We start from the raw sequence: 16,431 nt of genomic DNA on the forward strand, positions 1-16,431 counted from the left end.
GGGACCTTCCTCAAAGGCATGAATCCGGGTTTCTGATTGACTGAGAGATTTTTATTTTATTGGTAACGAAAATATATTCTAAATAAACGAAGTTTCAAATAAAAACGAACATAAAAATCTCGGCATGCTGCGTTTCTGTATTGTTGATTATTACTGTACTCAGTAGTGATTATAATAATATACACAAAATAAATTTGTTGAATGGTTATGAAATACAAATAAAAGTCAACTTAGTTTCATCGTAAGCGAATGATTCCGGTCTCGTATAAACGTTTGATGCTGTAGGATATCCGCCATGTTCTCTTAGGTCAAATAGGTCAAATCGCTAATTAACCAATCAAAAAGCTGGATGATGCCAACGTGTTCAAATTACCATAGCTTATTTAAATATGTTAATGTTATTGAACGCAATGTGGAAGAGATTGATGTTGTAGTACGATATTTTGGCTTGGATTTTGATGCGAAAACGGCATGATTTTTTTTAAATAAAAAAATTAGTTGTTTTTAAAAAATAAACTGGTCATCTGAAGAATAATTTAACATTGTTCACAGTGATAACAGCTCATTCTCGAAACGAAGCTTACCCGCTCACGCTAGTCACGATAAAAATCATACACGTGTACTCTTGAATAGACAGACGTCAATGACTACGGTAAAACTTACTCTATTTTAGCCGGCAGGATTGATTGAAATGTCCGAAAAATGACGCCAAAATACACCTTAAAAGTCCCATTTTATTTTTTTAAATCCCATTTTATTTTTTAATCCAAGGGCGAATTTACGGCAGAATTTGGTCCCTCAAATAAGGGACACGTGAGCTTTGATTCTAACCGGATACATTGCACTGGGTCGGGGAGATAGTTTACTAAACTTCCATGTATCTTTTGTCCAATGGGTACCTGTACTTCGAACATTCGCAAGTTTTCCGAGGTAGTGCGAGACAGCTTTGTCTTTTGACCTATTAGTTTTGTGCTGACCTCTTCTCCGCGTCTTGATGTTTTGTTTTGCTTGTCATAATACTCACTGATTGATGACTTTGTTTAGATTTTGAGTTACAACTCGGCCACGACCTTTGCTTTTACCGTGAAACATGAGGAAGTTTACGTCAATTGACGGACATTGCATTTTTTAAAAACTAATGAAGCACACTGTCTATCATCCCAATTTTTTCATTTGCTGATTTCTATTCTGAAAAATTCGACCGTCCGAAAATGCACCTTAATTTTGACTCTAAAAACACGTCACATTTCTAACACCAATTATTTAAAACCGGTCGAAATTTTGGAGTTTTTACGGTACTTTAGATATCAGTGTGAAAGCTTATAATTGGTTAATTATGCAAATTAGGTAATTAATATGTACAGATTTTAACCCACAATTATTCAGGTCTGTCTATTGTCCTACAGCATCCATGTACATTCATTGATATGTGATGTTTAGTACCTGAGATATCAGTGTGAAAGTTGGTTAATTATGCAAATTAGGTGATTAATATGCACAAATATTTACTGGAAACTAATTGGGTCTGCATAATTCTAGATTCATTGAAATGTGATGATTAGTACTTTAGATATCAGTAGAAAAGCTGAAAATTAATTATGCAAATTAGGTAATTAATATGCACAATTATTTACCCTAAAACTAATCAGGTCTCTGCATAGTCCTAAAGGATCTATGTACCAAGTTTCATTGAAATGCGATGATTAGTACTTGAAATACCCGTGGAAAAGCTGAAAATTAACTAATTATGCAAATTAGGTGATTAATATGCACAAATATTTATCGAAAACAATCAATCTCTGCATAGTCCTTGAGTATGTAAGTACCAAGTTTCATTGAAATGTAATGCTAACTACTTATATCAAATGCTGTAAATTAATTAATTATGCAAATTAGGTAATTAATATGTACTGATATTACCATAAAAACTATCAGGTCTGTGCAGTGTCGTATGACATCTATGTACCAAGTTTCATTGAAATGTGATGATTAGTACTCGAGATATCAGTGAAAAAACCGAAAATTGACTAATCATTATGCAAATTAGGTAATTAGTATCCACGGATTATTACCAAAAACTAATCAAAACCTAGCATTAGTTCAGAGCATCTATGTACCAAGTTTCATCAAAATCCAATGAGTGGTTGTTTAGATATCAGTGGAACAGTCATGGAACCACTAAAAAAATAGCTAATTATCATGCAAATTAGGTAATTAATATGCACAGATTTTTACCAAAAATTAATCAAATCTGCGCATATGTTCAGAGCATCTATGTACCAAGTTTCATCAAAATCCAATGAGTGGTTCTTTAGATATCAGTGGAACAGTCATAGAACAGCTAAAAATTAGCTAATTATCATGCAAATTAGGTAATTAACGAGCATGGATTTTTACCAAAACCTAATCAAATCTGCGCATTGGCCCAGAGCATCTATGCACCAAGTTTCATCAAAAACCGATGTATGGTTCTTGAGATAGCAGTGGAACAGTCGGACACACATACATACACACATACACACATACAGACACACTAACTGCAAAGACTCCCATTTTGTGCTTCGCACATGGGAGTCAAAAACAGGTACAAACATTCTCTCTTTTTGAATGGCCAGCAAAATTTAGCAAGGCTGTACATAAATAATCTCCATATTATTCACCATATTTAACTTTTTACAAAACATTAATAGGTTTAAATTTGGAACTGTTACAGCCATTTTAATTATCAGCATTAGCAAATTAGCTATTATCTTCACTTTCAGTTTACCATGGAAGTTCAAATCGAAATAGCTCGCACAATTCTTGTTTATTTCAAGTGAAACTTTCACACAATGTTTATCAGTTGTTTATTAACGAATGGGTGTCCAGGTGTATATATAGTATGTTTTGTTTTCATATTACAAAGTTGTCAAGCAGAATGTGAGCGGTATATTCAATATCAGTCAGTATTTCACACTTTTAATGTCATTGTCCGAGAATGCAAAGCTTTAACAATCAGACGTCCTTCTGTTCGTAGAGATGTTGTAAAAATAGTGTGAAAATGTCAAGACAAACTGACAAAAAACTGTGGGAGCTAATTAATTTTTAATCTCCCGAAAACATGAATGGAGATAATGACAATTTCATGAAAGTGACGTTAATCCTCCACAAAAATGGCTATTGCATCACGACATGCCAAAATCAAGCATTTTACATTTGTGTATTTTGCCACTAAAAAGTTAGTTATCGATGACAGCACAGCAATGGTGTTTATCCATTGCATTGCAGCGCTATGCTATCAGCACGGTGATCGTTACAGCGGAACGAAAAATGTTTACTTCAGTGTTAAAATGCCTTCAGATAAAAAATGCATGAAAAGAAATTAAAATTAAAGCTGCAAGCAGCGTCACAGAGGCCCCAAGCATATATTCTATAAATAATGAGGTCACATTATACACAATTGGTTAGTTTGAATGATTAATACCATGAAGTCGAAATGCAGTTGGTTCCATATATTTATTTGAGATATAAAGGTTATGAATATTAATGAGTTCACATGACCATATATGGTAATCTGTTATTTTAATCAAATCTCTTGTCCAACGTTTTCATAATAACACAGGATTCATCTTCCTAATTGCAACAGTGTTTGAGATATAATGATTATGCATATTAATGAGCCCACATGACCATATATGGTCATTTGTTATTTCAATCAAATTTCTTATTCAATGTTGTCATAATAACACAGGATTTATCTTCCTAACTGCAATAGTGTTTGAGATATGACAGTTATGCATATTAATGAGCTCAAATGACCATATATGGTTATCTGTTATTTTAATCAAATCTCTTGTTTAACTTCATCATAATAACACAGGTTTCATCTTCCTACCTGCAACAGTGCTTGAGATATGACAGTAATGAATATTAATTAATTCATCTGACCATATATGGTCATATGTTATTTTATTCAAATCTCTTGTTGAATGTTGTCATAATAACACAGGATTCATCTTCCTAACTGCAACAGTGTTTGAGATATGACAGTTATGCATATTAGTGAGCTCACATGGCCATATATGGTCATCTGTTTTTTTAATCAAATCTCTTCTTCAAAGTTGTCATACGGTAATAACACAGGATTCCACTTCCTAACAACAACAGTGCTTGAGTTATAACAGTTATGCATATTAATGAGGTTAGAAGCCCCTACCCCATGGGTGCCCGGCCACGTGCTCTAGCAGTGTGCTATTGGGGCAAACTGATGTATCTGATGACACAAATGCACATACAAAATTTGAAAGAAATCAGACTAATACAAAACATGTAGTTGCATAATTTCTATTTTCACAAAATTCAAGATGGCGGCCAAACCATGTGACTGATCAAAATAATATTATTTTTCTCATATGGAGCTAAGGCCAGGCATGGTAAATATAAAAACATCTAGTAGATTGGTTGAATCACCTCTGAGAAACAAATGCCCAAACTTTTGGTCAATTTTGCCTAAAATCCAAGATGGCGGCCAAACCATGTGACTGATTTGAAATCTTTTTTAGGTTTCTGAAAGAGTTTGATATAGAGATGCCATGCAGCAATATTGAAGATAATCGCTCAAGTGTGGCATGAGTAAAAAACTACTTCCTGTTTAGAAGAAACCCAAAATGGCGGCCAAACCACGTGACCAATCATAATGAATTTCTCAAATCTAGATCTGCTCTATATGTCGAAGCTAAGTACTAAATATGAGAACATTTTACTCGGCGGTTCTGAAGAAGAAGATTTTTAAGTGTTTTTTGCCGTTTTCAGGAAAAACAAAATGGCGGGAAAAGTCACGTGACCGTTAAAGTTTTTATTCCTGATATTTATTACACATGAGTTGTACTATATACTCTAAAAAAATCTAGACGCCTAGACCCTCAGAAAGTGGTCAAACAGCCACTTCTGGTTTTATTTCAATCCAATATGGCTACCAAACTAATTGGCCAATCAAAATTCTAAAAGCATGTTGCACCAGTTCATATTAGAGACTATCAGTATAGAGCATTTTCTGACTATTTGGTTCAGCGGTTTTCTCAAACGGCTTGATGAAAAAAGTTACGGAAGAAAGAAGATGAAGAAGAAAAAACCGGACAATAAGAATAGGGGCCACGCCCTACAGGCTTGGGCCCCTAAAAAAATACATTATTTAACAGTATATCACTGGAAGCTGCCAGGCTAGAAGTTGTCGACATGTTGCGAGATAAGGGTGAAAAAGTTTACATATCATTTACAAGTGTATGTTTTTCATATTCCGTTTGTATGCTGGAAACGTCTACGTCTTGTCTGTTTTTGTTATTTTTGTAGTTTGCGAGGCTAGTTGATAGCACTTGCAGTAAGTTAAACAGGGTAGAAGACAGAAAGTCACACACCGCCGCACCGTAACTAAGGCCAGCAAGAATCAAAGAAAGCTTAGAAAGAACTCCCATGTGCTGAGAGTATTGGAGACACATTAAATATAATTCGAAATTACTTAGCTGAAAACTAATTATGCAAATCAGAAAATTAATATGACCAGATTTGAGTGTAAAACTAATGAGGTCTGCGCAATGTAACAGAAAATCTATGTCTCCAAGTTTAATTGAAATGTGATTAGAACCAAAAAATTATGAATTATTATGCTTATTAGGGAATTAATATGAACAGATTTTTACCCCAAACTAATTAGGTTTGTACATTGTCCTAGAGCATCTTTGTACTAAGTTTCATTGAAATGGAATAATTAGCACCGTGAAAACTCCAAAATTTCGACCCCTCTAAAAATTTGACCGCCTATTTATTTGCCGGGTTTCGGTGTTTTATTTACCTCCAAATTTTCGACTCCACTAAAAATTGCCGACTCATTCTTATTCGAAAATTGCGACCAGTTTTAGTTTTCCCCCAAACGAAAAAAAAACCGATGTGAGCGTTCAAACGGGACCTTCCTCAAAGGCATGAATCCGGGTTTCTGATTGACTGAGAGATTTTTATTTTATTGGTAACGAAAATATATTCTAAATAAACGAAGTTTCAAATAAAAACGAACACAAAAATCTCGGCATGCTGCGTTTCTGAATTGTTGATTATTACTGTACTCAGTAGTGATTATAATAATGTACACAAAATAAATTTGTTGAATGGTTATGAAATACAAATAAAAGTCAACTTAGTTTCATCGTAAGCGAATGATTCCGGTCTCGTTTCAACGTTTGATGCTGTAGGATATCCGCCATGTTCTCTTAGGTCAAATAGGTCAAATCGCTAATTAACCAATCAAAAAGCTGGATGATGCGAAAACGGCATGATTTTTTTTAAATAAAAAAATTAGTTGTTTTTAAAAAATAAACTGGTCGTCTGAAGAATAATTTAACATTGTTCACAGTGATAACAGCTCATTCTCGAAAGGAAGCTTACCCGCTCACGCTAGTCACGATAAAAATCATACACGTGTACTCTTGAATAGACAGACGTCAATGACTACGGTAAAACTTAGACTCTATTTTAGCCGGCAGGATTGATTGAAATGTCCGAAAAATGACGCCAAAATACACCTTAAAAGTCCCATTTTATTTTCTTAAATCCCATAATATTTTTTAATCCAAGGGCGAATTTACGGCAGAATTTGGTCCCTCAAATCACCGGTACGGTGCTCAAATAAGGGACACGTGAGCTTTGATTCTAACCGGATACATTGCACTGGGTCGGGGAGATAGTTTACTAAACTTCCATGTATCTTTTGTCCAATGGGTACCTGTACTTCGAACATTCGCAAGTTTTCCTAGGTAGTGCGAGACAGCTTTGTCTTTTGACCTATTAGTTTTGTGCTGACCTCTTCTCCGCGTCTTGATGTTTTGTTTTGCTTGTCATAATACTCACTGATTGATGACTTTGTTTAGATTTTGAGTTACAACTCGGCCACGACCTTTGCTTTTACCGTGAAACATGAGGAAGTTTACGTCAATTGACGGACATTGCATTTTTTAAAAACTAATGAAGCACACTGTCTATCATCCCCATTTTTTTTTGCTGATTTCTATTCTGAAAAATTCGACCGTCCGAAAATGCACCTTAATTTTGACTCTAAAAACACGTCACATTTCTAACACAAATTATTTAAAACCGGTCGAAATTTTGGAGTTTTTACGGTACTTTAGATATCAGTGTGAAAGATTAAAATTGGTTAATTATGCAAATTAGGTAATTAATATGTACAGATTTTAACCCACAATTATTCAGGTCTGTCTATTGTCCTACAGCATCCATGTACATTCATTGATATGTGATGTATAGTACCTGAGATATCAGTGTGAAAGTTGGTTAATTATGCAAATTAGGTGATTAATATGCACAAATATTTACCGGAAACTAATTGGGTCTGCATAATTCTAGATTCATTGAAATATGATGATTAGTACTTTAGATATCAGTAGAAAAGCTGAAAATTAATTATGCAAATTAGGTAATTAATATGCACAATTATTTACCCTAAAACTAATCAGGTCTCTGCATAGTCCTAAAGGATCTATGTACCAAGTTTCATTGAAATGCGATGATTAGTACTTGAGATACCCGTGGAAAAGCTGAAAATTAACTAATTATGCAAATTAGGTGATTAATATGCACAAATATTTATCGAAAACAATCAATCTCTGCATAGTCCTTGAGTATGTAAGTACCAAGTTTCATTGAAATGTAATGCTAACTACTTATATCAAATGCTGAAAATTAATTAATTATGCAAATTAGGTAATTAATATGTACTGATATTACCATAAAAACTATCAGGTCTGTGCAGTGTCGTATGACATCTATGTACCAAGTTTCATTGAAATGTGATGATTAGTACTTGAGATATCAGTGGAAAAACCGAAAATTGACTAATCATTATGCAAATTAGGTAATTAGTATCCACGGATTATTACCAAAAACTAATCAAAACCTAGCATTAGTTCAGAGCATCTATGTACCAAGTTTCATCAAAATCCAATGAGTGGTTGTTTAGATATCAGTGGAACAGTCATGGAACCACTAAAAAATAGCTAATTATCATGCAAATTAGGTAATTAATATGCACAGATTTTTACCAAAAATTAATCAAATCTGCGCATATGTTCAGAGCATCTATGTACCAAGTTTCATCAAAATCCAATGAGTGGTTCTTTAGATATCAGTGGAACAGTCATAGAACAGCTAAAAATTAGCTAATTATCATGCAAATTAGGTAATTAACGAGCATGGATTTTTACCAAAACCTAATCAAATCTGCGCATTGGCCCAGAGCATCTATGCACCAAGTTTCATCAAAAACCGATGTATGGTTCTTGAGATAGCAGTGGAACAGTCGGACACACATACACACACACATACACACATACATACACACATACACACATACAGACACACTAACTGCAAAGACTCCCATTTTGTGCTTCGCACATGGGAGTCAAAAAGCAAGTGAGTGCCCACGAACCTGCATCTATACCTTGATGCTACCTGTGATTATTTTTGCATGTGCACATATTTTTTTATAATAGTAATTCAACCTTCACCCAGCCACCCCTAGATTATTAATGGTCAATCCCTAACAAGTGGGGATTTAGCCTGGATCCGATAAAAGTACTGTAACCTCATTAATAATTCACTAGGTTTTAATGCTGCTATTTTCATCAATAAAGTGAGATTCAGTAAATAAAAATAAATCTATATGACATGGTTACAACAGGACTTCACCGGGAAATCTGTGAATTGAAAACCCAGTAAATATGATCAAATAACCAAATAGTGAAATTTAATACCAGTGAAAATGAATCCTCCTACAGTATTTGGTTTCATTCCATTTCTGCAGTGAATCTTGAGTTTTGATGGAAAGTAAAGTAATTGATTGAAAATGAATGTACTGATGGGTATTTTATGAAATATGGTGTTAAAAAAAATCTGTTGGTTGCAAATGACGAGATGGTCTCTCTCGCAATTACATAGCGAAGATGGTGGGCAAGTAGGAAGTGGGTGACTATCAGAACCCCCCCCCCCCAATATATCACCTGTGTTGTTCCAGCTACATCTCAGTGAGTTTTTACTAATTTTTACTAGATGGTAATACCCAGACAAAAATTGCTATCAAAATTACACAAAATAAATGCTGAAATTATTATGTATGTTTTCTTTTACAAATTGTTGACAGAAGCACTGAATTTTAAACGGCACCAAATATGAACATAGACAGGTTAATACACTTACACAGGCATTAAACTTGGCTATTTGGCAGGCCCCCAAATTCAAAATATTTAAAAATGCCTTGGACAAAAATACTGAAAGGCATTCAGATGGGACATCTTGGCAATTGCCTCAGTGGTCTCAGTAAATTTTCAGCCCTGCATAAAGACAGACAGGAGTGCAACATGAACCATACACCAAGGGCAGCTGCAAAGTGAGTAAACATGTTTGAGTTAAATGTAGTTACCGAGGAAGATGGTGAAAAGTTATACCGAGAATGTTAAATCCTACAGAAAAAAATATCCTACCTGAAGACAAGAACTGAAACACAGCAAGGGTCAGTTGTGGTGATATTTTCGGCTTGTTTTGCTCCACCGGTGGTTGGAATATGGAGAAGTCATGGACTGCACTCTTGGCGATACGCTTTTTACTCTTATTGTCCACTTTGAAAGAATAAATAAATATGTCATTATTTGACAACTACGTTACAAAACTGAAGAACAAAACATTACTGATTTCGCTGATCAATGAAATTCACATTCAAATCCTAAATTTGATCTATTAGTGGTACAAATTGTAGTACGGTAAATCTGACGTAATTTTGTCCGATAAATCTAATCAGATAAATCTGACCATGTAAACTAGCCTTCAAAGAGGTTACACATTTATGCAAATTATATCATTAGTATGCAAGTAGACATGATTTTAAAGGTTTATCATGCAATAAATGTCATTTTAGGTTTTTTTGCGATTCTATTAAACAACAAATACTGCATCTACTATAGAACATCTGCTTATGTAAATGATGGCAGAGAGAGGTACATGTATGCCTATAGTCAAAATAAGTCATATTTTAATGATCCAGCACACAAAAAAGAAAACTGTTGTTGTATGTGCCATGTAGACAGATGCACTTGTAATAGAGCAAATACGGTGTATTAAATATAAAAAAAAATTGACAGGGCTGGTGAATTTGCAGACAAGCTCTATTAATAGACACTTGGAATTAATTAACAAAATTGCAATAAGGTTTGTATAATTAATTAATATTAGTGTAGAGAGTGCAGTGGGGGTGAACATCATAAGTGTTTTAAATATCTTGTGACATGGTTTACAATTATTGGTAGAATAATTTAAAATTAAAGATTCTCATCACACACCCCTATTTTACAATAATGCAAATCCAAAAATAAATAATAAATATTGTCCATAGTAATTTCAGTATTTCTGATGTAATGCCAACATTGTGAAAAACAAATGGAAAAGCCAATTTTTAACTTTTTTGTTATTTGGACTTGGTTAAAATCCAGACGGTGTTACCATGGATACTAGACGTTAGGGATTAAGAAACCTGGCATTACCATGGATACGAGTTAAAAAATAGCCAGAGTTGATACTTACAGTAGATATCAGTTTCATCTACAATTTCCGATTTGATGATTTCTTCTATAACATCTTCCAATGTAACAATACCGAGTACTTCGTAGAAAGGATCTCCATCACCTTCACTATTTACACGATTCACAAAGGCCATGTGACACTGACCTAAGTAAGAAGAAATAGTAAAAATAATCAGAATTCACAGCAATCCATAGGAACATGATAACATGTTCACAGAATTATAATTATAGCAACAAATCATGGAATATTTCATGAGTGACTCAACAAAAGTTAGTAGTAATTGCTGTTTATTCTGAGCCTTTAGCAAAAAGACACGAAAATTACCGTACTACAAAAGTTTAAATAATAAATCTGAAATTATAAGGCCACTTATTACGATATACTGTTTATCCCAAATATTTATTTGTATCTTTTTTAAGTGTAAACAAATTAGATTTATTCAAAACTTTGTTTATCATCACATGTACATACATATACTAGACTTTCTAGTTTCCTTCCCCATGTGTATTTAGTTGCCATTCCCGTTCCCCAACAATATTTGTTATTATACATTGGAGGGGGGCACAGAATGAAGAAACTTGGCAGTGTTACCCAGGTAATATTCTTTACTTGTAATTTAATTTGTAATTGTACTGCCAGTCAACTATATATCACGTTTACACAACAGAATTCTACTGCTATCCTATCGATTAGCAGGGAATTATCTCCAATGCGTTTACATGGTTGGAGCTGAACGAGAGCTGAGACTCACAGAATATACTCTCTTTGAGAAACAGGAAATGCTCAAGAAAAGACAAAAAAGGATGCAGCGAATGACTATTGCCCAACATCGTCGTTGAATATCTCTAATTTTTGAAATCATGGGTGCTCCCATTCATTCATCTACAGTCGTCCGAACAGAGTGACAACAAACGCGTAGTAGTCATTGGTGGGACTTGATCATTATACAATCTTGGCCCGTTCGTTAGGCTTTGATGTCGGGACCCAATCCTATCAGAGCTCAACCCAAGGGTTTATTAGAGCCAAACTTGACTTGCGCCAAACGTGTCTACACGTCCATTTTTGCTTGCTCAAGCCGTAGGGCTTCAATAAAATGCTGTTGTGTACATACAACAATGGTTGTTTCATCAATATGTGCTTCTCAAATGGAGGTTTTATGTCAATATTCACTAAATCAAACAGCCATACCGATGAAGGCTTTACGTAATGTTCGGTAGTTCGTCATCCTTTCCCAAATACATGTTGAATCTAGTATCAATAGCACAATCAATAATAATATAAATTTGCAGTTGAAAAATAATTGGTGACCTGAAAAAAATCACACCTTCTCCTTCTTCTGAGGAGTGTTCACCGGTTAAACATTCAACATAACAGCTAATTTAGATATAAACATCAGGAGACAAGAAAGAATCATGGTTAAAGTCAGACAGTCTCGGTGTCAGACAGTGTTTTTTTGTTGTTGTTTTTTTTTTTGTCACGCACAAAGCGTTAAAGACTATTTAGTGATTTCCAGGTAATCAATGGAAAAGCCTATAATTAGGTAATTACTAGTATGCAAATTTAATGTTCAATAGATACAGTAGGTATTCAGCAAAACCTAATCAGTGAATGTTTTTTGAAAAAAAAACAGCTGAAAATTATACAATAGTTATACTTAGAAACAAAAACTAACTATACATCACATTTTTAAAATTAAAATTTTAGCAAAATTGATTAAATATACTCAGGAATCACAGAAACAAACTTTTATGTTTTGATGGTATGAGGTAAAAAATAGGAAAATTTTAAAATTAACTAAGAATTTAGCCTTAAAACAAGAAGCCTGTCATTCTGTGTTTATTGTACATAAGCAGATGGCATTGAAGGCTAAACGGATGAGTTGACCTTGGTGCCCTTTGATATAGTATTCCCATGATGCCAAAGTAATTTTATCAATCTTGAACTTAAAGATCAAGCCTTATGTACATGCAGCTCTAAAAAAAATATTATTGTACATCTGTGCTTTGCAGACTGCAATTTATCAAAGTATTCACTACCACTAAGCACATGTGACAAGATGTTTTGAGACAGCAGAAAGTTGTCTAATTTATTCATCGATCTGTGACTTATAGTCTTGTGTACCCCTTCGACTTGGGACATGTAGCGATGTACACAACGCGTGTAAAATCATGTCTATTTATAAAAAATTCGAACACACGCTGCACGACAACCACCGCCTGTTAATCTGTTCAGATAAATCGCATGTGTAAACCACAAAATCGGATGTCTGAACAGATTTTTTTCAGACATGTTTAATTTCATCCTATTAAATTTGCATGTACATTTGTGTTTGTATTTTACCATCAGATTAATCCGACAGTTTTGTGTGATGAATCTAATCAGATAAATCTGAGCATTTATGCAAATTTTATCATTAATATGCATAGATTTCAACCTTTAAGTAAAGGTCCGTGGATTTTCTGAGTACTGCTTCAGAATTGCACATGTGCATTAAGATGCAAAAATAAAATAATTCCACACATATCATATGGCAGAAGTACACACATATTATAAATAAAAAAATACCACACTTGGTATAAATAAATAATACTGCACATACATGTAGTATAAATAAATAATACCACACATGGTATAAATAAATAATACCACACATGGTATAAATAAATAATACCGCACATAGTATAAATAAATAACACCACACATGGTATAAATAATACTGCACATAGTATAAATAAATAATACCACACATGGTATAAATAAATAATACTGCACATAGTATAAATAAATAATACCACACATGGTATAAATACCGTATATAGTATAAATAAATAATACCACACATGGTATAAATAATACAGCACATAGTATAAATAAATAATACCACACATGGTACATGTATAAATAAATAATACCGCACATGGTATAAATAGATAAAACCACACATGGTATAAATAAATAACACCACACATGGTATAAATAAATAATACCTCACATAGTATAAATAAATAATACCTCACATAGTATAAATAAATAATACCACACGTGGTATAAATAAATAATACCACACATGGTATAAATAGATAAAACCACACATGGTATAAATAGATAAAACCACACATGGTATAAATAAATAATACCTCACATAGTATAAATAAATAATACCACACATGTTATAAATAAATAATATAACAAATATGTAAAAATTATAGATTTTAAGTCCACTGCTCATAAAATACACATGTACAAGTAGCAGTATTTGTAAACCAAGCTTTCAGAACTTTCCCAAGAATATTATTGAGTAGCCACCCACAATATAATTATCATAACAATGAATGGAATATTGTATTGTAAATTATTTGCAACACTAGAATATTTTCTGGGAAGAGCACAGAAACGGTAAACTTGTTAATTTTCACAGCTGTACATTTTCACTATTTGATAATTTAATGGCTTTTGTGAGGAAAGAAATTCCATGAAAGTCACTATTACTTTCTTTACGACCTAATGAATATTCACTGCCACTAATGTCATGGGTTTCACTGACGCGTGAAATTCGCAAAACTTTAATGTCTTTCTTGTGAAATTAAAATTGTAGAGGATGTTGTAAACCACTTACAGTCAGAATAATTTTTAAGATTGGTTACTATCATTTTTTTGACAGGAAACTTTCGTGAAACTTTATCGTCATAAATGAGTTTAATTAGCATACACAAATTCAATCTTTTTTTAATTAATAATGATGTTTTTTTGAACATCCAAATGTAAGAATAAAAAAAATATTAAGTGGTCAGAAACAGTCAAACTAATGGAAGAGAATTTTTTGTCAAAGCCCTAAAAAAATACTCCAAACTGTAGCCCTAAAAAACCCGATAGAGCTGTTACATTTATTAAAATTGTCTTTACAATTTACAGGATCATCAGAGAAAAAAACAATATAATCTAATCAAATGAAATAGATACCTTTTTTGAATTCTTCTAACATGACATCTAAGGTAGTATCTCCAAAGACAAAATTAATAGGATGGTTATAGAATTTACACACAGTTTTCAGAGGAGTACAGTCATCAGGATCCACAAAAGCCAAATCTTTGACAAACAACAATGCTACGATATTGGAACGCTCTCCCATATAAACGGGTATTCGGGTGAATCCTTTGCTCATTATGTCAGACATGGTGTTAAAATCCAGCACCGCACTGTAGTCTATCATGTAGCAATCATCGATGGATGTCATCACTTCAGACACACATTTAGATTTCAATTCCAGTGCCCCAGATATTATATCCACTTCGCCTTTTTCGAAATCAGCATACTGTGCTGTCACTCTCAATAACTCTAACAAGCGTTCTTTGTTATACACTGTTCCTATTTCTTGACCCAAAATACAGTCAAGAAGTTTGCTTATTGGAAAGGATAGTGGAAAAGTTAAAATCATGAATAATTTTGTTAGAAACACCGTCCTGGCACCTACAGCCAGACCATGACGTGAACAAATGGACTGGGGGACAATTTCACCAAAGATTACAATACCAATGGTTGAACCAAGTAGAGCCCATATACCAGATGACAAGTCATCTAATAAAATAGCAATAGAACTGTTCACCAAGACATTGCCTAGCAGAAGGGAACATAGTAAATAATTGCCATGTTTTCGTATGGGTGATATGGCTTTGGCGTATCGTTTTTCTTTCGGAGTGCCACAATTAACAACAATTTTAAGTTCCGTTGGGTCTAATGCCATGAGACCTAAATTAAGACCACTGAACAGACCAGACATACACAGTAAGAGAACGAGCAGTAGCAGGTGAGCCCAAATAGGTAGGAAAGGTTCCGGTGGATTGGTCGACTTCACAGAGTTCCAAGGCTCCATGCCTTGGTGTACCCACACACTACCATCGCCGGCGTCTTTGAGACAAATGGCGAATATATTTTTATTTAACGGCAAAGGTAACACTACTTCATATACCAATGCAGTTTTTTCACTTGTATCATCAGCGGACAACTGAAATGTCTCCGTATGATCGAAGTCATCACAATTGTCACCTTTCGTAGCGTTATCCTGTGTCGTAAATGTCAACAATGTACCAGTACTCAAACCGCTGCCGATGATTCGAAGCACATAATGTTCTCCTGCAATCAAAACTAGCATGCCGCCTTCCTTCGAGACAATCCCTTCTTCGGCACGTAGAGCATATACTTCTGACCGACTTAGTGATTCGTTGACTGCATAAACACTGCATATTGCCAGTACAAATACCATGAGCTGAATAAGACATGTTCTCGCATCCGCCATCTTTGGTAGACTATATCTCATGTGACGTCACGATTTCATTCTGTAATGAGGTCAAAGTAGGTCGTTGAATGCCACGCCAATAACCATTAGTAATTGCGCCCTCACCGATGTACACGAAATAGGAAATAAATTAAACAATCGTATTATCTCTCTTGTACACCAAACTGATTGGTGGAGAGCTAACCACGTGGAATGGAATAAATCGCATAATACCCCCGATCTCCTTCTCGCAGGTGAATAATTGTTACACAAGACAAATCTGTACGTACCCTTCAGTGGCAGTTCAAAATTTTTGAATTTACAGGCTGTTCTCTAAAAGATAAGATACTGTAACAATAATATTAATAACAACAATGAAAATAGAAATTTATTGTATTAGTTTCCTTTAATAGTCCTGCATAAAGTGGGAAACATAACAAAAAGTGAAATCCATTTTCAACTACTAGTATGAGAGAACACACTTTGCACGTGCGCTAGTCTCTGTGTGTGTTTTTGCCATCTATATGTTTCAGTATTCAAATAAT

The 16,431-nt window shown here is 34.0% G+C and overlaps 1 protein-coding gene across 1 annotated transcript in view; it reads right to left on the reverse strand.

Annotated features, from left to right (window-relative positions):
• The window catches only part of LOC100372331 (metal transporter CNNM2-like), a 29,264-nt gene extending 13,357 nt beyond the window's left edge, over positions 1–15,907 (reverse strand). Inside the window, exons 1-3 of the mRNA XM_002737162.4 lie at positions 14,575–15,907; positions 10,615–10,758; positions 9,522–9,656 (exon numbers count right to left, since the gene is read on the reverse strand). Of these exons, the coding sequence (XP_002737208.4) occupies positions 9,522–9,656; positions 10,615–10,758; positions 14,575–15,907 (1,612 nt within the window). The remainder of the gene's footprint in view (positions 1–9,521; positions 9,657–10,614; positions 10,759–14,574) is intronic.
• Between the last annotated feature and the right edge of the window lie 524 nt (positions 15,908–16,431).

Source organism: Saccoglossus kowalevskii, chromosome 10, assembly GCF_978046115.1.
Source record: "Saccoglossus kowalevskii chromosome 10, keSacKowa6.1, whole genome shotgun sequence".
Classification (NCBI taxonomy): Eukaryota; Metazoa; Hemichordata; class Enteropneusta; family Harrimaniidae; genus Saccoglossus; species Saccoglossus kowalevskii.